This window comes from Archocentrus centrarchus, chromosome 16 (assembly GCF_007364275.1).
Source record: "Archocentrus centrarchus isolate MPI-CPG fArcCen1 chromosome 16, fArcCen1, whole genome shotgun sequence".
In the NCBI taxonomy this organism is placed as follows: Eukaryota; Metazoa; Chordata; class Actinopteri; order Cichliformes; family Cichlidae; genus Archocentrus; species Archocentrus centrarchus.
Window position 1 is genome coordinate 491403 of NC_044361.1, and position 23841 is coordinate 515243.

The 23841-nt window shown below is 43.1% G+C and overlaps 1 protein-coding gene across 2 annotated transcripts in view; it reads left to right on the forward strand.

The window, feature by feature from the left end:
• Window positions 1-23841, forward strand: part of gabbr1a (gamma-aminobutyric acid (GABA) B receptor, 1a) — a 129929-nt gene that overhangs the window by 4387 nt on the left and 101701 nt on the right. For both annotated transcript variants that reach the window (XM_030749485.1, XM_030749486.1), the window contains 2 exons: window positions 4506-4644; window positions 23357-23542. In XM_030749485.1, the coding sequence (XP_030605345.1) occupies window positions 4506-4644; window positions 23357-23542 (325 nt within the window). The remainder of the gene's footprint in view (window positions 1-4505; window positions 4645-23356; window positions 23543-23841) is intronic.

A 23841-nucleotide genomic window follows, 5' to 3' on the forward strand; every position in this document is an offset into this window, starting at 1 on the left:
TGACAGTGCAACAGCAATCAATAAGGGACAAATGGCTGTGTTGTCAGTCAGAAGTGTCCCAGCCAGCCCTGTTGAGCCAACATGACACAGAAAGGAAACATATCAGGTTATGGTTTCATTCATACATAAAGGCTTTTTGCTGTTTCAGTGGGAGTGGTTTAGTTGGACCATAGATGTATATAAAAGATGAATGAAGGATTCTGAATACTCAGCAGTAGCATTTTGGCCACCGTCATGTTTTATTTATTTATGTATTTTTGGAGTCAGAATTGGAGAATATCTGGAAAGGTGAAACCTCACAGATGGACGGTGTGACGACAATAATTATCCTCCCGCTTTATATCGAGCAGGAAGATAATTAGACTTAACCCAAAGTTTGAGAGTGGGCTTGCAGAAATATTTAGTGCTGCAGCTGCTGCCTCTTTCCAGCACAGTGACTTTGTGACGCCTCTGTTTACTTTGGCTGTGCACAGGGGGGGCACAGAACTGTACAAACTCCAGCTACAACCTGGCAGGCCAAATTTATCGAGTGCTTGAAGTGATACGCCACCTGGATTAAACTGTGCATGAGGATGGATGCGTGGGGATGGATCTGTCCTTCAGAGTACTGTTATCTTAGTGTGTCTGATGCCATGAGTGTGTGGACAGGGCCAGTGGTGGAAAGTACTTAACAAAGTATTTTTTAATGTAATTTACTCAGGCTTTTCCATGTTATGCTGCCTGTTACATGTACTATATCACATTTTGGATGCAAATATTTCACTTTGTACTCAAAAGCATTTATTTTAAAGCTTTACAATAAAAATCTACTAATACATGATTCTATATTTTTATAGATATAGCTGCATAACAGTAACATTTAAGTGCTATACACACGAGTGACTCAATCAGTGAGATCCAGTAATTTATTGTATATTATTCTGCATAATGAGTACTCAGTTATGTTAGATACTTTAAGTAGAAATTGATGCTCATACCTTTGTACCTTTACTGGCCATTTACTTAAGTAAATGCTGAAATACTTCTTTTTACTCCATTTTTCTTATCTTAAATGTGAATCGGAGCGCAGGTGTCAGTCTGGACATGAGCCTGAAAATAGTTTAAAATAGAATAGAATAGAATCCTGGAAATGCTGACAGCTCCACGTGCTTGGATGGTGGAAACCTGGTAGTTTGATTGAAAGCGCGCGTCACTGCAGCCCCTCGGTGGCTTTTAAACAGTGGCTGCACTCACTGACAGGGGCAGCGAATGGGATCATGGCAGCGTGTTAAAATAAGGTTTAAGGGAAGCAGCACACACGGGTGCACCAACCAGCTCAGATAACAGAAGGGGATCAAAACAGCGCCTGGATATTGAGCGATGGGATCAAACTCTTTACCTTTGGACTCTGAACAGGACGGAGGCGACTAAGTCGACATCGAACGAGAAAAAAAGAATCGTCTCAGCTGCCGCAGAAGTAGCTGAGAGTGTGGTTATACAGGCTTCAAATGAAAGGAGTGTTTGGCAGCGCTCTACTTCACAATTAAAGCTTAGGTTTAAAGAACTCCTGAGGGTTACTGCTTACACTCTGAGATCTGGGAGGCTTGTGGCTATATTTTAACACTTTACATGTGCTCAAAGTATTAATCCTGTGATACTGAGAGCAGTTTAAAAAAACAGAAATCGGTGACTTCTGACTGAATTCCTCCTGAAACATCAAAGACGGTCTAGAACACTGGAAGTTCAAAGTCCTGTGAATGTTTCAAAGGTTGAATGGCGTCTGTAGTGCAGTCTGAGTCAGAGGAGGTGAGCAGGTTTGAACCTATTTGAGTGAATTGGGAGTATAAAAAATGGAGGGTTAAACCTTTGCTGGTGTTAGGAGGCTTCATGATTTAAAAACATGGATCTCTCAGCATGATCTACATTCATAGTGTCATTAATAGCTGAGAAAATAATGATGCCCACCACGTTAAGATACACTGACCTCATCAAGCAAAGGAAGAAGGTTGCTGTCAGTATACAGGACGTTTACAGCTTGAATTGAGCAAAGTATCTGGCTTATGATAAGTAGTAATGAAATTCAAAAAGCAAATCATTTATATGAATGCAGGCTGTAGTCATGATGGTTGGAAGGTGTAGCCGCGCGTGTAGGCCTAATTGCATACTAATAAATAACTAAAATAGATGGAACATGTGAGCTCTGATTTAGTGTATATTTATAATGGGGCGGTCATTTACATCACATCTTTGTAGTCTCACTGACCATTTAAGTCTAAAAAGCTACAGAATGAATTTTCCTAAACAGACACATAACTGCAAATATGCTGAGAGTGACAATAATGGGACAAATGAGAGATTTCTACCCCTGCAGATCATTTACTACAGATCAGAGTTTAGTTTTGTCCATTGAGATGACATTAATGTTATCTGGTGATTTCAGCTTTAAACTGAGGCACAGCTGTGGTGCATGGAGCCACTGGAGGTCAGGACGATGAGAGAAAAGATATGGAGTGAAGCTAAACTGAATACATAAGATTTTTGTAAGGGAAATATAACAGGTGATTTTTTTCTGTTCTGTTCTGAGTGTGCCAGAACAAGTTGGAGAACCACTGGCTTATCAAATCATTCATAACTAAGCTGCTTTGTGGAAAATACAGAAGTTTTGCTTGAACAATATTTGGGAGTCTTTATAGTTCAGCCTTTGCTGCATCAAATGTATCCATTTAGAACTTAAACACTTGATATTATAGAAAAAGTATACCCTCCTGTTTTTACCTCCTATGAGTTTCTCCAGATGTCGGCTATTGATTTTTAATTTTTCAAAGTCAAAGTGCACCGAACTTCCTGTCATGGGCCTCTGCAGCCCCTGCTTGCCTGGCAGTGGCAGCTCAAGAGTCTTTAAAGCATGAAAAGTGTGAAAAGCATGACTGAGGTTGGCTGGGAGGGACAGCTCTTCTCGATAGACCTCATCGTGCTCTCCCAGCTGCTGCTTTTTAGCATAGATTGTTTGGTAATTTCAAAATAAGATATATTTTTCTGAAAACTGTGGTGTCAGTCCCCATTTCAGCAGCTTATGAGCTGGTTTGTAACATAAATGGGGGCTTGTCCTCCTATCTCATTGTACATCCTGTATAATGACAATAAAAGGCATTCTATCTTTTGGACAGAGTTTTTTGGCAAAGCGAGAAGTTTTGAAGTGAATGTCACAGTCTTCATCAGTGGATGTAAATTCTTCCATTTGTTTTTGAAAACATGAAAAAGTGACAAAAAAAACTACTACTTACAAAAAATGTTGAAGAAATGTCTCTTTCCAGGAATCATAACCTGGTTACTAAAATAATATGCACAGTTTCATATAAGAACTATTTTGTATCTACGCCCACCAAACTAAAGTGCTAGCTAGCTAACATCACAGCTCTCTGCATGCTTGTCTTGGTGGTTGTGTCCTTCTGGACAGTGATACCTTTATAGGCTGAGCTCAGTAGCAAGAAAATATGTCCTGTATGAAACTCCTCACAAACAAGTTGGTGGATTTTCTTTTTGAGTAACTGGGTCATGGGATCTGACAGAGACGCTGCTGCTGTGGAGTTTGTCAAATGTATTATGTAAACACCACAAGGCAGGTGCCGTTCACTTCTATCATATTCCTTAATAAAAGCTGCAGGCCAGAGGGAAAATATGTTCCTATGATTTGGGGGTGAACTGTCCCTTTTAAAGGTAAAAAAAATCCAAATAAAAAAATCCCAAAAATATTTGATTCCATTTTTGTATCATAGAAATATAGCCAGACTATTACATCACATATAAATATTGACATTATTATACACACATTCTGATTAATTTAGACCTATAAAACTATCATTTTTGCAAACTTTAGGATCTCCACAAGAAGTGAAAATAAAGGGATGGCTTAATGACATCTCTCTATAAACTCATGAGTAAGGGGCAGGATTTTTGGATTAAAGTGATCCGACTATCCCACAGAATTCCAGATTGGTACCGCCTGACTTTTAGCCAATGGCAGGCCTGTGAAGTTTGCCCCAACTTACTGAATATGAAATAATACAGTACATTAGTCCATTAAATCCCCAAATTATATCTACTCTACTTTACTACTCTCTGACTAAAAAAGCAGAATTTCCATTTAAGAAACATCAGCTGTGAAATGGTTAACGTAGTTGTACAGGCATGATTATCTGTAAGCAGAGAAGCTTCAGTGAAAACAGGTTTCTAGTGTCAAACTCTGCAGATTAATCATTCCTTATTGTTGTTCAAATTTATGTCTGTGGCTATGACTAAAACCATGAAAAGCTTTTTCGCTCACAGACATTTCCATCCTCTTACATGCAGAGACGATGTAACTGAGAGAGTGACAGCACATCAGTTCAGACAGTATTGCTCTAAAATGCCTTTCCTCGTCAGGGGCCATATGGCACTCTGACACAGAATGGCTTTCTTCTGGATGAGAGACCATCAATCACACTTTCCGTCCTCCTGATCTCTCTGTGCCCGTGTTCCCTTCACAGATCCGCAGTGTGCAGATCCTGCCCGTGGATTATGAGATCGAGTACATCTGCAGAGGAAACAGAGTGATTGTGGGACCGAAGGTCAGGAAGTGCTTACCCAACGGCACATGGACGGACATGACGCAGCCCAGCAGATGCTGTAAGTCCTCTTTGGTCTAATTTCCTGTTTCCCCTGTTCCTCGTCCTTCTTTTATCCCCCACCCTCCCAGATGGCTCTTGTGTATAATCGTCAGTTCTTTCTTAAGTGTCACGTCTGCTTAATCAGCATCAAATTAAAGCCACACTTAAGCTGAAATGAAATCCCAGTTGTTTTGACAGTGCTTCGCCACCCTCCCTGTTTACTCTCCACACAAAGGAAAGTGTCAGATACTGTGTAACGTTCACTGTCACCAAGTACAAAACTGCTGTGAAATTCCACAGTATAGTGAAGCGATGCAGTCTGACTTAATGAAATGAAACCCCCTCAGGGTCGAGTGCAAACCATTTCTGAGCACTGACACATCATCACTGCTCAAGTTACACCAGGAGAGCCTCTTCCTGTTAATACCACTGTACACCGGGGGGGTATTTTCACCTGTTTGAGACAAAAAAGGGAACATTTTATTTACATGTTGACAGACATTCTCAAAAATGTGTGAATGGAAGAAAGAAAAACAAGCCTTCGTCGTCACAGTGAAGCTGATGATCATTCTGCTGATGAAGCTGGATTTATAACAGGACTTCCCCTTTTAAAGTTTACAGAGGGTAACTCGATGCCAGGTAAACCAGCACAGAAACTTCAGTGTGTGTATTAGAAGCAGCTGGTGGTGCTACAAACTGCTGCTTCATGCCTGAAATTAAAATGGCAGCTGCTGTAAAGTATTTTAGGTGCTGTGACTGCAGTCAAAACCAGTAAAAACAAATCTGAAACTCTTTCTACTGTCTTGATCTCTTCCATCAAAAACATGATGAAAATTTCCAGAAGAAAAATGTACATTTATGGGCTCCAGCTCCATGCTTTCAAACAGACAGGGTGTTCTTTAGGTCGTTTCCAGTCTAACTCCATCCACTGCATAATGAGAGGGATGTGGAGAGACTGAGAGGATGTGGATGTGTGAGACAGGAGGTGCTCAGTGGTTCTCAGGCCACACAGAATACAGAGCAGCACCGGAAAGCAAATCATCTCCATCTTCTGCGTGGCTGTGAATTTGAGCGGAGGACTTTTCCCTTCAGGATCTCCTGAAACAGACTTTAATGTGGTGGAGGATCATGGTGGAGGGAGGGTGTATGAATTTAAGCTGTTAGCTCATAGGCCGAGCCACTGTGACGTCACCTATTGGGTTTGAAGCCTCAGCGTGATAGCTGATAGCTCTGATAGCTTTACCTGTATTCATATAGCTGTTATGAAAGGAGGAAACCAGCCACAGAGGCCAAAAGTGTTTTGTACCTGTGTGCTGTTTAGCAGTAAATTTGTCTAATGTAACATCGATGTGACGAAGTGGCCATGAGAGGAACTGCAGTTCTTTGGCTCAGAGGCTGCTGTATGTCTCTCTCTCTATTAACGAACCGTCCTTCCAGCTCCACCTGTGAGGTGATCCATGCAGGTGTGAAGGGAAAGAAGGCAGCACGGGGATTTTTTTCCTTCTGCAGTCAAAATCATGGAAACACTGAGCAAAAAACTCTGAATGAAGCGTCTGCATAAGCAGGCTGTGTGCAGTTTATCGTTCAGGAGCAGCCACTGGAGGAGGTGTGCTGCATTTTTATCTATTTTTATGTGAATTCCACGAGTAGCAGAGCGGTCCCAAATGGCTGAGCCCATCTCTGGCTTTGCAGCGTTCAGAATAATTGACAGCAGTAGCTTGCATATCGAGCTGATTCCAAACCATGAAATTAACACTCATAATTATGTTTCATATCCTTTAGTTTAAAAGCATGCTCTTTAATGTGTTTAGGATGTTAAGAGTCTGATATTTACACATATGGAGCATCATTTATGCTCATTCAGAGTTTTGTTTGTGTCTGCCTGGCAAATAGAAGTGCAATATTTACTGTTTTAGCTCAGTTTCTCCTCCAGCTCCTCAGAGAAATGCTCGGTCGATGAAATACTGCTGTCTCTGTAGCTAACTCTGTTTGTTTGGCACTCGGTGCTGAGCACAGGGAGTGTACTGGGAGTTCATGGGAGCCTTTCTGCTGACAGTTTCCTGCTGTGACTGAAAATGATGCTGAGTGAACCAAATCCAGACAAATCTTGTGTATTTTCAAGTGTCCTGTCTGTGCAATCAACATTTCAAATTAAAGCCAAACTACAATGAAATCCAGGATTCACGGGGAGCCGCGTTTGTGTTCACCTGGTGAACACAGGTGCAGTCTGAACCTGCTTTTAGCCTCGCTTCTGGTGTCTGCCGACTCCTGTTGTTCACTTTGTTTGGCACTTGTTGACGATTACTTTTATATGTCACTAATAGCACTGATGCAGTCAAAATTAATCTGTTCCATTACAGCATTACCTATTGAGTTAGAGTACCTGTCAATCACCTTCATGGTTTAGCTATTAATAGACCAAAGTGGGGCATTCTTCATACAGTCCTAAATAAACATAAACATGACTGTAAATAAAATTTAATTCACTGGATGTGCAGCTACCTGCTGAGGTGAGGATCAAAAAGCAGATGGAATAAATTCATCTGTTTTTGTTTGTTTCAAGCAAGAAACTGAGGAGGGAAATGTGGTAAAACTAACACGTATGCTTACATGAAGAAATGAACGAATTACCTGAGAGGTAATAAAGGTACCGCGGCTTCAGATTTCAGGGTGGATGCAGGGGACACGCCCCCTCCAATGAGGGGAAGAAGCAGAGGAATTACTTTGGCTATAAACTTACTCAGAAAGGCAACGATGCCTCCAACAACCTCAACAACCGGACTTTTTCCTCCCCAAATATTAACCTGAAGAGTTTACAGCACTGCTGCTTTTGTAGTAACACACTCCCTGTTCCCGACACACACACACGTCTCAGATAAAGTTTGTCTGAAACCTTGCTGAGATGAGTCCTAAAGATGATGACAGATAAATCTGATGTGGTTGAATGTGGGCAGAAATCTTGCTGAGAATCTTACAAATGAAAACAAACAGATTTAAGCAGGTTCGTTACCCCAACAACAGACCCAGAGGCAGCCTGTCAGACACAATCACCAGCCCCGACTCGCACATCTGTAAGCACGGAAACACAAAAAGCACTAAAGAGTTCATCTGCCTGTGTGTGCTGAGTCAGCACAGATAATATTAGATGGGAAAGTTGAGAATAATTATTTGAAAGACTTGCAGAATACCTGAGAGCCTCACTGCATTAAATCTGAGTCCTTGCTGAATTATTACCTGGAATCTGATATTTGTGCTTTCTTTTAAATAAATAAAGATGAGCCATTTGAACTTTTTAAAACCGATGTTACTTATTACATATGGTTACTTTTCATTACTTTGCAAACATGTTTAATAAAGTAGAAGAGTCCTGTTCGGTTTCCATCTGAGTGAGAACATTTCCAATAATATAAACCAGCTCTGTGTTACAGTTGTGTGAAGGCTGTCGCTGAGCTTCAGGGACTGAAACGAGCTCATGTCCTCGCTGTTTGTAAGCCGTCCTACTCTGGATGGTCTTTCGCTCACGAGTCCTCGGTGGCTTTGCTGACCAGCACTGTGGAAAACATGTCCAAAAAAGAGAATATCCAGATGTCTGTGTAGATTCTCAGTTATCCAGGTCATAGTAGTCTCTGGAGCTTGAAAAAGGCGACTGGACTTCTTTTTGTTTCTTGAAGACGTTTCACCTCTCATCCGAAAGGCTTCTTCAGTTCTCAGCCAAATGGTGGAGAGACCCAGGTATTTAAACCCCTGTGGGCGTAGTCCCCTGGAGGTGGTTATGACCCTCTATTGATCATGTGCTTGAACACATGTGCCCAGGTGTGAAGGGGGCGTGGGTCATATTTAATCAGTGGTTTCAGTTGAAACCAACTTAGGACTCCGCTCCATTGTTTCCTGTGGCCTATTGAGGTCACTGGAACAAAGGTGTGAATGGGGGTTGAGACGTCTGGGAAGGGAGCTCAGGACAGCACTGTAAGCGGGGGAAAGTTGGTGACGTAATCCACCTCCTCTGTTCAATGATGGTCGTTCACAGTGGACATAGATGGCTTCTTTCACTCCTCTTTCAAACCATCTGTTTTCCCTGTCCAAAATGTGGACATTGGCATTCTCAAAAGAGTGCCCTTTTTCCTTCAGATGCAGATGTACTGCTGAATCTTGTCCTGTCGAAGTGGCTCTTCTATGTTGTGCCATTCGTTTGTGAAGAGGCTGTTTGGTTTCACCAATGTAGAGGTCCGAGCACTCTTCACTGCACTGAACAGCATACACTACATCGCTGATCTTGTGTTTGGCGGGTTTGTCCTTGGGATGAACCAGTTTTTGTCTTAGGGTGTGACTTGGTTTGAAGTATACTGAGATGTCATGCTTGGAGAAAATTCTTCTGAGTTTCTCTGACAAGCCTGACACATATGGGATGACAATGTTGTTCCTCTTGTCCTTCCTATTCCGCTTCCGGCGCCGCGCGAGCAGGCAGCCAGTTTCAGCAGCTCCGCACTCATTTCGTGTTTTTTCTCATTTTGTTTAGTATTAGATGTGTTTTTGTGTTTCTGTATCTTCTGCTCTTTTTCCCCATGATGGAGCAGACTTTTTTCTGGAAAACTTTGTTTTTGATTTTTACCCTTTTTATGGTGTTTATGTTTGGAGACTGCGAGAGTGGCCACGCTCCTATTGTTTACTCTCGGGACCAGCTGATCTCCATCGGGAGCTCCGCTGTGCCTACTCCTGCTGAACGACTCGATATTCCCCGCGAACTGAGAAGGAAGAGACGCGGGAGACGTGCGGGCATAGGTCGTCGTTGCCAGAGGAGAAGGTACAGGCCCGTCATCCCGTCCATCATCATGGGAAACGTGAGATCTCTTCCCAACAAAGTGGACGAGCTGGCGGCGCTAACGCGACATCAAAGGAGCTACCGGGAGAGCAGCCTCATGTGCCTGACGGAGACGTGGCTAACCGAGCTAACCCCGGACTCACACATAAACATGGACGGCTTTCATTTGATCCGTGCCGACAGAACCAAGGAGAGTGGTAAGAAGAGGGGCGGGGGTCTGGCTGTGTTTGTGAACGATAGATGGTGCAACTCCAGACATCTAACCATCAAAGAGACGCTCTGCAGTAAGGACATTGAACTGCTCGCTGTTAGCTTGAGGCCGTACTATCTTCCTCGGGAGTTTTCACATGTTATTGTGATAACTGTGTATGTGCCGCCCTCTGCTAACGCTGCTGCAGCCTGCGATGTCCTCCATGCTACTACCAGCAGACTCCAAACACAGCACCCACAGGCCCTCTTTCTGATCTCAGGGGACTTTAACCACGTCTCCCTGTCCTCCACTCTCCCCACCTTCACCCAGTATGTCACCTGCCACACCAGGAATACCAACACACTGGATCTACTGTATGCCAACATCAAGGAGGCATACAGCTCATCACCTCTGCCTCCCCTGGGGGGCTCAGATCACAACCTGGTTCATCTCCAGCCTGTGTACAAACCCTTGGTACACAGAGAACCAGTTGTGACACACACAGTGAAGAAATGGTCTGAGGAGACTGAAGAAGCTCTGAGAGACTGCTTTAGCTCCACTGTGTGGGAAGAGCTTTGTGCCCCTCATGGGGAGGACATCGACAGCATCACGGACTGCATCACTGAGTACATAAATTTCTGCGTGGAAAACACTGTGCCCACCAGGAGGGTACGGTGTTTTTCAAACAACAAACCCTGGATCAACTCCGAAATAAAGGCTCTCCTGAAGGAGAAGAAGAGAGCCTTTAGATCAGGAAATAAGGAGGAGCTGAGAGCCGTGCAGAAGGATCTGAGAAGGAAAATCAGGGATGGAAAAAACATCTACAGGAAGAAGATGGAGGACCAGCTACAGCAGAGCAACATCAGTGGGGTTTGGAGGAGTTTGAACTCAATTTCAGGCCACAAACCAAGCCCTAGGGTTGTGGGAGACTTAGAGTGGGTTAACAACCTGAACCAGTTCTTTAACAGGTTTGACCAGCCACCCACCCCTCCCCCAGCCCAGTCCCCCCTGCTGTCAGCCCCACCATCTTTAATGACTGCCAACCTTTCTTCTTCTTGGGACCTCACACCTCTCAGCTCTCAGCCATCACCCACCCCCTTCACTTCTGAGGACTCCATCTCACAACCCCCACCCCCCACCTCCATCTTGTCCCTCTCAACTCATCATGTGAGGAAGGAGCTACGTAAGATCAAGGTGCGAAAGGCTGCTGGTCCAGACGGCATCAGCTCCAGGCTCCTGAGGTGCTGCGCAGATCAGCTGTGTGGCATCATGGGATACATGTTCAACCTGAGCTTGAAGCTGGGGAAAGTACCACAACTGTGGAAGACCTCCTGTGTGGTACCGGTACCAAAGACCAAACATCCAAAGGATCTTAGCAGCTACAGGCCGGTAGCCCTGACATCGCATCTAATGAAGACCCTCGAGAGGCTGGTCCTCAACCATCTACGCCTCATGGTGTCGTCTTCGTTGGACCCGCTGCAGTTCGCCTACCGGCCTGGCATCGGGGTGGATGACGCCATCATCTACCTCCTGCACCGAGCTCTGACCCACCTGGAGAAGCCTGGAAGCACTGTGAGGATCATGTTCTTTGATTTCTCCAGTGCTTTTAACACCATCCAGCCAGGACTTCTGAGAGACAAGCTGGAACTGTCAGGAGTGGACCACCACATCTCCGAGTGGATACTGGACTACCTCACTGACCGCCCACAGTATGTGAGGACACAGGGCTGTGTCTCTGACAGGCTGGTCTGCAGTACGGGGGCCCCACAGGGAACTGTGCTGGCACCGTTCCTCTTCACCCTCTACACTGCAGACTTCTCCATCAACTCCCCACGCTGCCATCTGCAGAAGTTCTCTGACGACTCTGCCATAGTTGGCCTCATCACAGGTGAGGATGACTCAGAGTACAGACAGTGGACTCAGGACTTTGTGGACTGGTGCCAGCGGAACCACCTCCTGATCAACGCCGCTAAAACCAAGGAGCTGGTGGTGGATTTCCGCAGGCGCAGACCCACCACACGGACACCGGTGAACATCCAGGGAGTGGACATTGAGATAGTGGACTCTTATAAGTACCTGGGTGTTCACCTAAACAATAAACTGGACTGGACTCATAACACTGATGCGCTCTACAGGAAGGGTCAGAGCAGACTCTACCTGCTGAGAAGGCTGAGGTCTTTTGGAGTGCAGGGGACACTCCTGAAGACCTTCTATGACTCTGTGGTGGCATCAGCCATCTTCTATGCAGCAGTATGTTGGAGCAGCAGCTTGTCTACAGCTGAGAGGAAGAAGATAGACAAGCTCATCAGGAAAGCCAGCTCTGTCCTAGGATGTCCTCTCGACTCAGTGCAGGTGGTGGGAGACAGAAGGACTCTGACCAAAATAACATCACTGATGGACAAGGTCTCCCATCCCATGCATGAAACTGTTGCTGAGCTGGAGAGCTCCTTCAGTGACAGACTGCTGCATCCTAAATGCACAAAGGAGCGTTACCGCAGATCCTTCCTCCCAGCAGCTGTAAGACTTTATAACCATCACTGCTCCCAACAAAAACCACAATAGCCTACACAATGTAGGATAATATATAATATACTGTAAATAGTCCGGCCTGTTAAGGTTCAACACACAGGCACATCATGTACATTGTATATAGTGTTATTATTAGTAGTATTAAGGTTAATATTGTTTGTTGATTTTATATATATTTATATTCTTTTCTTAGTGTGAATTATTATATTTTTACTTATATTTATAATAACTGCGGCTGCTGTTACACCCAAATTTCCCCTCTGTGGGACAATAAAGGCTGTTTCTTCTTCTATTCTCTGTAGTTTGTGTTTGGCCTTCATTCCTGTGCATCTTAGCTGATTTGATGAAGGCCCAGTTGGGGTAACCGCATGTTTTGAGGGCTTTCTTAATGTGTGTGTGTTCCTTATGCTTCCCTTCTGCCTTAGAGGGAACACTTTCCGCACGGTGTTGTAGGGTCCTGATCACCCCAAGTTTGTGTTCCAGAGGGTGGTGGGAGTCAAAATACCTGGGTCTCTCCACCATTTGGTTGAGAACTGAAGAAGCCTTTCGGATGAGAGGTGAAACGTCTTCAAGAAACAAAAAGAAGTCCAGTCGCCTTTTTCAAGCTCCAGAATATCCAGATGTAACCCCTCTGTAATGACTGATATTTTGACATGTTTGTGTATTTTAATGATACATTGCGTAACCTGTGTAACTTTCCCTCCCTCCATAAACTGAGTGGCACAGAGCAGATAGTGTACAATCAATTTTCAGAGGTGTTTCATCTGAAAATAGCATCCTGATTTGGCACAACAGGAGATCTGTGAGAGGGCCAAACCAGTAAAGCTGCAGCCAGACAGGAAACAGCCCCATCAGTCCCAAAGATTAGGATCGGAAATAGTGATTATAGCCATTTTTCATATCTTTTAGTTTTAAAGAATCATTAATAAGATGAAGCTTTCAAGTCATTAAAAAAGTCACCAAAAATGTTTTAATGGTGTAAACCAGCGAGGCGCAGAGGTGCAGGCTCGGCCTCCCTGTGCCTGCAGCTCCAAGGACAAACACGTCAGGTTAAACTGATATTCTCTGTAAACTCATAGAAAAGAGTCTCAGTGAGATGAGTTGCTAATAAAAACCGGACTCTAAATGCTGAATATAATATGCACATCATGCCTGCTGATGTGGACTTCAGCAGGTTTTGTACCTCCTCATCCAAAAATATGATGTTCTGATAAACTGTGTGCTGAAGTTGGGAGAAGACCACAAATGTCAGTCTTTCATGTTAGGACATGAGCTGGTTACAGTTTCAAGCAGTGGAATAAAATGAGTTGTTCCCCTTGAGCTCGGCCGTCACATTCGAATGGTCGATTAAACTGACTGACAAGTCAACAGAGCGAGAATCTAACCGGTTCACAAAAGGCTGCAGCGAAGGAGATCATCCAGCTGCCAGCTGTGCTCTTCCCAAAGAATTCCAATGAATAATGAAAACTGTTGGTTAAGCAAAGCCAGCCTCTGTAACAGTTCCCAGTTTATGGACTCTGAGCTGGGATTATCTCATCACCCATAATATCTGAACATCCATGACTACTTCCAGTGGAATTCATGTGGTGTATAATAAAGGATAATACTGTGCAAAAGTCTTGAGCCTCCCTTCATTTCTTCAGGAAATAAGTGCAGCGATTTATTGAAGCACGTGCAAACATAAATGGACACAGTATGCATGGATGGTATTGCATAGTGGATCAAAATGTGATGGTACTTTTCTGTGTCCATATTTACATCAGTTTTGAGAAGACCTCCAACAGCACTGGCTGAACCCAAACCATGATGGAGCCGCCTCCGTGCTTTACCTCTCTCCTGACCTGCTCCATACATACTGATATTCATCCGTCCATCAGACCTGCTGTCACTGATGTTCAGTCCAGTTCTTATGTAATGTGGCATCCCTCAGCCTTCTCTCCCTGTTTCCTTTCCTTAAGAATGGCTTCCTGACAGCCACCCTTCCATTCACCAATTTAAAACGTTGAAAGACCTTTGAGAGCTTTTGCTCAAGAACACTTCAAAACAGTCTGATGAACTGGGGCTCCCTGGATGTAGGATACAAAGAAATGAGGGGTGGCTCAAGACTTCTGCACAGTGTTGTATGTCATGTGGTTACTAGTCTGGCCATTCTTGTTCCCGGGCTGTTTTTAGTGCCTAAAGACAACCAGCAGGAGGAAACTCTGGTAAAAATGAAACTGCACAGCAAGTAGGGAACAAAGCAAAACCCAAAGCTGCAAATGGGATGGAAACCGCAGGCTGTGGTCGAATAATCAAACAAAAAACTTTTCCCACTCAGATGTGAAGAAGAATTCATACAACATTAGGAAAGAGAGTCACGTTGCTCAGAGTCTTAACTTACACTACACTGTTGATTGGTGGATGTTGGGTCTACTGCACTAAAAATATAACTTCATCTCCCATACTCGACCTGATGTCTGTATATTAAACCTGCATGTCACTGTCCCATTGTTTTTGAAAGCAGGTGTCATGACTGAGGGGTGGGTCTGACTGAGCACGCACTCATTGGCTGATGCCTCGTGTCTGGCAGGTTGTTAGCCAGTGAGCATACTTTGGTTTATTCTTAATTCTGACTCTGATTGGCGCCATGTTTTGACTTGAAACCAGCACCTGAACACAGAGAGGGGACCAAGGGCCGATTCCCCATAGACTTCTATACTGGGAAGCCTTTTTGAAACCAAAGGAGCTGCCACCTGCTGGCCATTAGAAGGAATGCAGGTTCAAGGCACTTCAGCATTACCTTCACTTTTCAGAGCTGGAAGCTTTCCAGGTTTTATATATAGCCTACGGGTCATACGGGCCATCTCAGTTGGCTCTTCTTGATGTGGAGGAGCAGGAGCTCTAATCTCAGCTCCTGAATAACCAGGCTCCATGTAAGGGAGAGCCCCGACACCCTTTGGAGGAAGCTCATTTCTGCTGCTTGTATTCAGTCTCATGGGGTAGGAATGTACAAACCCAAGGAAACCTGAGGAAAATATTTACTTATTTTGAATTTGATGGCAGCAATGCATCTCAAAAACAGTGGGACATGTTTGCTATGATGCAGCATCCCCTCCTCCTTTAACGATAGTCTGAATCTGAGGAGAGCAGCTGCTGGACCTTTGCGAGAGCAATGCTGTCCCATGTCTGATGTAGCCGCTCAGCAATCTTGGGTCTATGTTGCAATTTTCATTTCCTGATGCTCCAGATGTTTTGAGATCATGAAGGGTCTGGACTTCAGGCAGTCCAGCACTCGGACTCTTCTGCTGCTGCAACAGATGCAGGATGCTGTTTAGCATCGTGCTGCTGAAATATGCAAGGCCTTGTCTGAAAATGACATCATCTGGATGGGAGCACATGATGCTCTAAAACCTGTACATACCTTTCAGCAGTGCTGGATACCCTCCAGATGTGCAATCTATTAATTCCATAGGCAGTGAAGCACCCCACCCTCTCAGAGATGCAGGCTTTTAAACTGAGTGCTGATAACAAGCTGAATGTTCCCTCGTCCATGTTTTCCAAAGAGAGTTTCAAATTTTGATTCACAGAACAGTTTCCATGTCGCCTCAGTCCATTTTCACTGAGCTTTGGCTCAGAGAAGACGGCCGTGCTTCGGGATCATGTTCACATGGCTTCTTCGTTGCATGATGGAGCTGTAACCTGCGTCTGTGGACGGCACGGTGAGCTGTGCTCAGGGATCTCTGGAAGTGCTCCTGAACCCATGCAGTGATCCCCATGACAGAATCAGGCCTGTTTTTAATGCAGTGCAGCCTGAAGATCACAGGAATATTCATAGGATTGGATTTGTTTTCTACATCCTACAGTGAATACGACGTTCTGGTTTTAGTTATATTTTCCATAGTGTCCCAACTTTTTCAGAATTGGCTCATACATTCACTCTTTGACTCCAGCAGACCTGTGCAGTCCTATTACTGATTAAACAAATGACCTCATCAGTCACAGCTGACATGAAATGGCTGTAATAAGAAACACTGCCCACCTTCCCGTCCACCGAACATGGTCCATTTTAACACTCGCTTTATTAAAGCTTTTAGCATCTTTGAAGTAAAATTAATTAATGATAATCCTAAAAGCTGGCAATTCAACAATGCTCAGAATGAGGACATAAGCAATGCAACCAGAGCTACAATGCAACCTCCACTTCACTTTGATCATTTTAATTTGGCTAATTATATTTATTTATGGAGCATTTTTCTAGACCTATGCTACAAAGTGCTGCACACAGGCAGCAGCTCCAGAACGAGCAGACTGGACTACATCAGTGTTACATCTCCATTTCAGCTACTGAGTTAACAGTTTGTTAAAAGCACATCAGCAAATTTGCTGATAGTTACGGACATTGTTATTCAACTGTCTTCATGAATTACCGCCTTTCATTTCATAAAGGGTGATCCGGTGTTTCTGCTAAAGGAAGAAATAAAGATGCGAGGGAGAAATCATAGATACTCGCAGGTCAGTTAGATAAGATAAGAAAAGAACCTTTCTAAGCAAGAAGAAGAAGAAGAAGAAGAAACAGCCTTTATTGTCCCACAGAGGGGAAATTTGGGTGTAACAGCAGCTGCAGTTATTATAAATATAAATAAAGATATAATAATTCACACTATTAAGAAAAGAATATATATAAAATCAACAAACAATATTAACCTTAATACTACTAATAATAACACTATATACAATGTACATGATGTGCCTGTGTGTTGAACCTTAACAGGCCGGACTATTTACAGTATATTATATATTATCCTACATTGTGTAGGCTATTGTGGTTTTTGTTGGGAGCAGTGATGGTTATAAAGTCTTACAGCTGCTGGGAGGAAGGATCTGCGGTAACGCTCCTTTGTGCATTTAGGATGCAGCAGTCTGTCACTGAAGGAGCTCTCCAGCTCAGCAACAGTTTCATGCATGGGATGGGAGACCTTGTCCATCAGTGATGTTATTTTGGTCAGAGTCCTTCTGTCTCCCACCACCTGCACTGAGTCGAGAGGACATCCTAGGACAGAGCTGGCTTTCCTGATGAGCTTGTCTATCCTCTTCCTCTCAGCTGTAGACAAGCTGCTGCTCCAACATACTGCTGCATAGAAGATGGCTGATGCCCCCACAGAGTCATAGAAGGTCTTCAGGAGTGTCCCCTGCACTCCAAAAGACCTCAGCCTTCTCAGCAGGTAGAGTCTGCTCTGACCCTTCCTGTAGAGCGCATCAGTGTTATGAGTCCAGTCCAGTTTATTGTTTAGGTGAACACCCAGGTACTTATAAGAGTCCACTATCTCAATGTCCACTCCCTGGATGTTCACCGGTGTCCGTGTGGTGGGTCTGCGCCTGCGGAAATCCACACAAAACTGACTGTTTGACAGCAGCCTCGGTCTCCGGGCTGCTAAATCTGCGACTTTAAGCCTCCTGAGGTGTAAAATGGACCATCAGAGTTTCTCTCTGTGGCCTGTGCATCAAAGCAGCGGCACTGAAAGACACCTGATGGAGAGAAAATGTGAATATGCTGATTCTACACTGCAGCTCAGCCATTTTCCCTCTGCTCCCTGAGGTGCTTATAAAATAAGTGAAGGCCTATAAAATAAATAGATGTGAACATGAAATTATCTGTAACACCTCCACAGAGGATCTCTGTATGTACAGAACTGATTGTATCGCTTTACAAAGCAAAATGGTCCTGAACAGTGTTCAGCCTGGGCTCCTGCTGAAAACAAGGGCAGCAATCCAGTCAAATCCCAGTTTAGACCTCCTGCTTTTGTTCTTCCAGTTCACATTTAACACCAGTGGAATTTTTCCCAGGAGTTCTCTCTCTGAAGCAGGATTTTTTGTTGTCTTTGGCTTATGTAAGAGCACAAGCTGCAATGTGCAGATTGGAGTTTTATTTTGTGCTCACATGCTGGAAGGAAGATTTGACAAACTCGGCAGCTTAACAGAAACGCATTGAAGAGCCTGGCCATTTTGTCAGGCGATCAGAGTAAAAAGAAAAAGCGATTCTTCTTTTATTTTTACCGGGAACACAAAACTTTCTGTTTTCTAACTTTGCAGCGTCTGCATCGCTGCTTCCTGCCTGTTTGGTTTCTGTGTGGGAACACTGCCAGATGTACTAGAAACTAGTGCCTGAAAATATGCAAACAAGGGAAAGAAATAATCTCCCAGGATGAATTCATTTAAAGCTCAGACACATTTTCAGCCTTTTGCTCATTTATATTCCACTTTTACCTACTGCAGTGCTTGCTCAGATGAAGGGATCTATTCATGTGTGGACTGTGGGGAAGGTCGTTCTTTTTCTTTCTGCAGCAGCCGTAACTAGAAGAGATGAAAAACCTTGAAAAAAAGTCTTTTTTAAGCCACTGCCTCTGTGACTGAGGCTGCAGTCTGATTGCATTCCTTTCATCTCGTTTAGATTTACTGTGAACATCGCAGGGTTACTAGCATGACCACAGACTCTGGAGTGGAGCTTCTTTTTATTGGAATGCATTTAGCAGTGTGGCGTGGCTAGCCTTGTTTCCAGAGAAATGATGCTGTCCCAAGACCACGTTAGTCATGATTAAAGCTAACTACAGGCGCAGCGGTGGCCAGCTGTGAGCGGGAGTCTCAGGAAGGAAGCATCACTGATCTGCATGTAGTTACAGCAGTGAGTCTAAAGGCAGTATTATTTCTGGGCAAAAAGGATTTACACAACCATATAATACAAAAAAGTATTTTATGCTTATGTCAATGAAACCCCATTAAATGGTTACAAATGTTAAACTGATTGGATTTTCCTTTGGTGGAAGACCAACACCTCTGTGACCCGAAATAAACCCGACCCGATTATAAAGATCTTTGTTACATAAAGAATATTTATATAAAAAGAGATGATAAACTGAACACACAAGATCCAAAAACCTGTGCAGGGTTACAAAGTGAAAACACACACACACACACACACACACACACACACACACACACACACACACACACACACACACACACACACAGTGTGGGCACCAGTGTAACTGATCTCAGGTCAGCGGGCAGCCTGTCCCACAGTAGCTGACTCTCAGTGTATTTGGATGTGATCCTGATTGTAGGAACATTTCAGAGGTTTCTACCTGATGACCTGAGAGGTGTGACCCAGCATTTATGTATGAAGCATAAATAAATGCTGGGTCAGCTTCTTTGGCAAAAATCTGTCCGCGTTCCTGGTGTTTGTTTGATGAACACAAATATCTGTAATGCTCCTGCTAATAAACTGCTTCTTAAATTTAATTTCCCTTTTTGAGAAGTATTTTTTCTGAAGGCCGCACTGGCTACGATAAAGAAAGTGAAGGGTCAAAGATGGAACAATTAAACAGTCAGAGTGCTGAGTTCTGCATGAATTTGGCAGACAGAGCAGATTATTTTACCATAGGCAGTTTGCCCGCCCTGAAAGCTGGAGTTCTTCTATTGTGACGGGAACAGACTTCCTGCCAGATTAGCATGGACAGTATGCAGCCCTGTGAAAACACCCTTACTGCTTCCATAGGAATTAAGAGGATAAGGAGCCGCCGGGAGCTGCTAATCAAATACAGCTGATAAAGTGATAATTAGTGTGACAACATCTTTAAAAGCTGACGTTCTGACCGTCTGCAGGTGTGGAACGTTCAGGTCTGTGGTATCAGGAGTGGACATCCCAGCAAACTAAGGACATGGGCACTTGGCAGTCATTGAGCCGACCATCAACTCTGCTGTATACCACAATATTCTAGCGCCAAATGTGAGGGCATCTGTACAGCAGCTAAAGCTTGGCTGAAGCTAAGTCATGCGGCAGAACAATGATCTCAGGCACACAGCAAACCTCCATCAGAATGTCTAAAAAGGAAAAAAATCAAAGCGACCCAGTCACACCTCACCCCGACTCATGTGCTGCGGTGGGACCATTTTGATAAACCAATGATGGCAGAGATTCATTAACTGCTGGAAGTTGACGTGCTTCATCAATGCTTCATCTTAATGCTTCATTCAGTAAAATGAAGCAGGAATCGACGTGTCGTTATCTTTCTGCAACGTTCACAGCTTTGAAATAAAGGCTACCCTATAAATCATGTTAAATGTGTGGACTCTCACCATCATAAAGTCTACTTCTTAATAAAGCTGCTGGATATATGTCCACAGAATGGTGGCACAACTGATAAAACAATCATGTAGACAATGTTATCAATAAGTTTTTGTAATTTTGCCTCTGCAAAACACCCAAATAGTCCAATTACTTTTGAGCCTCTGAAAATGGGGGCTGTAAAAAAACAAAACCTGTGTGTAACTTGTAAACAGTTAATGCAACATTTTCGTGAAACACCTTAAATTCAGCTGAAAGTCTGCACTTCAGTCACATATTAATTGATTGATTGATTGATTGTGGTGGTGCACAGAGGCAAAATCATTAAAACTGTGTCACTCGTGGACTTGACTGTATGTCATCCTTTACCTTCTAAAGACTCACTAAGCTACTATTACTGATGACATCATCTAAACTATAACTGTAATACTTACATAACAAAACTTCTGTAAGGTTAGCTTCATGCAGCAATCATACTGACCTATGTATTTTAATGCTCCACAATCACGCTCATATAATTTATTCCACTAAACTATTCCAGTAAACTATCAAAACAACTCAGTTTTCACAACGGCTATCCAAACTTTTTGCTGCATATGTGCTCGTCTCATTTCTTCATTTCTCTGTAGGGTTGGGGTCTCGCTTCTTTTTAAAAATGTCCCCCAAATTCAGTCAATAACCCTTTAATTGTGCAGTCCGCTGTAAGGACCAGAGACACACAGGGTGGATGGTGAAATGCAGTAATACCCCGTGTTGCCTCGACAACATGTGTTGATTTACAGATTGGTGTCAAATATTGAAAAGTCGAGAGAGATTTTTCCTTGCGCCTAATGAAAACTGTAAATATGAGAGGGACTAACAGCTTTACAGCAGTGAGTCAGTGACATTGATGTTATTGAGCCCGATCTAAAAATTATCAGCTGCAGAAATGAAGCATCACAAACTTCCATCTATCTGAATCATAGCAGTATCAGGGAGACTCTTTACTGAATGAGGCAGGATCAATAAGAGATTCTGGTACAGCTACCTCTACGTCAGTTTGAGTCCAGCAAAGTTTTATTGATTTATTTTAATTTCTTCAATGGAGCATTCACTGTTTTCTAAGTGACCATTCTCCCTGATAATAAATCAGGGACTGTATGATAAGGCCTGACTTTCAAGCTGGGTCACACATTATAACAACCATCATTATTAAAAAGCAAATTAACAGTAAATAAATTATTGATTAATAACACTGAAATTCATTTTCATTAACTTTGTGAAATATTAGAAAACAGGTCAAACAAACAGGGAACCAGTGCTTGCTAAATTCTTGCAGTGATGATTTTAAACTGTGATCTATCCTATGATACTGATTGTGTGTAAAATTGATTTGGATGCTTTTAACATATTTTTTTAGGCCTGATAATTTAATGTGACCATCTCCTGTATTAAGTGTGGAAGCTTGTTTCCGCCACTAAAATAAAAAAAATTGCCACCCATAAGTCGAAATTTTGAGTTAATAAGTTGAAAGTTATTAACTCAAAATTTCGCGGCCAGTCAGGAAGCTCCGTGAAGGTACGTCATTTTCTTGTTACTGGGAAGCAGGAGGCTGAAGGCATCAGCTGTGCACCGGTTCAACATGAAAACACTGATTCCTTTTATGCAGCTCTGAGTCACTAGAAGGCAGCAAAGGTCAAAAACTGCTAGCTAACTGACGCTGTCGCTAACCGGTTTTGAGTGCGCATGCGTCGGCGGCATCTGCTTCCGTGTAACAAGGAAATGACGTCGTTCACGGAGCTTCGGGATTCGCAGAGCTAACTCGAAATATCATTAAAAGGTCGGCTTCTACTAAATAGATATCTGATTACAAGTAAAATTAAAGAAATGTATCCATAAAATGTATCCAGCTAAAACTTCTATTAAAAGTAGATTCAATAAAGATACAGATATTAACTGTAGCTTTGTGATAAATAGCCTGAAACTGTTGTTCGCCTGTTTTGGTGTTGCCCATTTGTTTTATTTGTATTTTGGCAGGAACTGTGTGACGTTATTCACAATAACGTTGAAAAACAGTTTCTTATCGTGGAAGAATGTTTGTTTGGCCTCTTTGAAAACTGTACACAAAAACAAATTCTGACTACTTGATAAACTTTTTACCGTTAATGTCAAAATATGATTATTGCAGATACTCTGGCAGGAAACCATGCTTTACTGCTTTTCATAAAGAGGTCAAACAATACTTTCAGACAATTAAAGACGGATAAACAAAAGGCACTTAAAACTATTGAGAAATGTGCGGCTTTGAATGTATTCTTATGACTCCGGACCCCCCAGCATTTCCATGTCTTCCCTTTATCCACAGCAGCTATTTCTTTGGACTGTTTATTATCAACTATTACATGCAGCATTATTCTGTACCGATGTTATGTGCTGTTTGTGTTCTGTAAATGTTCCACCTTGATAGATAAAGTTGGAAAAAACACCCTCAATTTTAACTTAATGCAAAATTTAGAGAAAATAACACAAAATTTCAAGTTACAAATGGCGATTTTTAATTTTTTTTTTTTTATGAAACAAGCTTTCATAATAATTAAGTTATGTGGGCTCAAGAATTTAATTAAAAAGTGCTAAATTTGAACCCAGCCCTACCCCTCAGGACCTGTAAAGGGTCAGAAAAACTTTACATAGCTTCATATATGATAAAAAAAAAAAAAAGTCCACTGGTTCTGAGGGGGTCGGGTGGGACGCATTCATGGATTTATTGACTTTTTTTCATGTCATGACCCACCAGGTTGTAAATAAATCATTATTATCCTCTTTCAGCTCATTATTTTGCAGCTTTGCTTCAGTTTTTCATCATGTTTTCAGAATTTTAGTGAGAAAATACTGATAAGCATCAGCACCAAACAGCAGCATCATTAGCTGAGGAGAGCAGCTAACCAAAGAAGGGCATATATTAGCTAGAAGCGTTTCCCTCAGGAGCGAAATGGAGCTGAGAGTTAATACTGGACTTGGAGTCGCCTAGCCTCTGAGACAGTAAATCACATCATATCTTTGTGTATTTGTGCATTTACCTTTCCTAACTCCGTCTGTGTCCTTCTGGTTTCCAGTGCTGTTGTGCCCGCGGGTGTGGACGTCTCTGGAGAACGGCAGGGTGACGGCGAAGCCTCCCGGGCCACCGGTGGAAGGAACCGTACTCCATTACAGCTGCCATGCCGGCTTCATCCTGGAGGGCAGAAACATCAGCCATTGCACTAAGCTGGGCAAGTGGGACGCGCCTAAACCCACCTGCCTGTGTGAGTGTCTCAGAATAAATCCGGTTTCCATTATACTGTTTGTTCTAGTGAAATTCAGACAGCGACGTTATACGGTGGGGGCCGTTTAACGACATTCTGCAGGCGAAGCGAGCCGTCTGACAACACAGACATTAGTTAATGACATTGGAGCTGTACACGATGATGGTGATGATGATGATGAATCACTGGAACAACTGGAGGCTCTCATTTACTCAGTGTTGTGCTTGCCCATTTAAAAAAGAGCATTTAGTAATGTTTTACAGCTAAAACAACAAATCAGGTAATACATAGAAAATCAA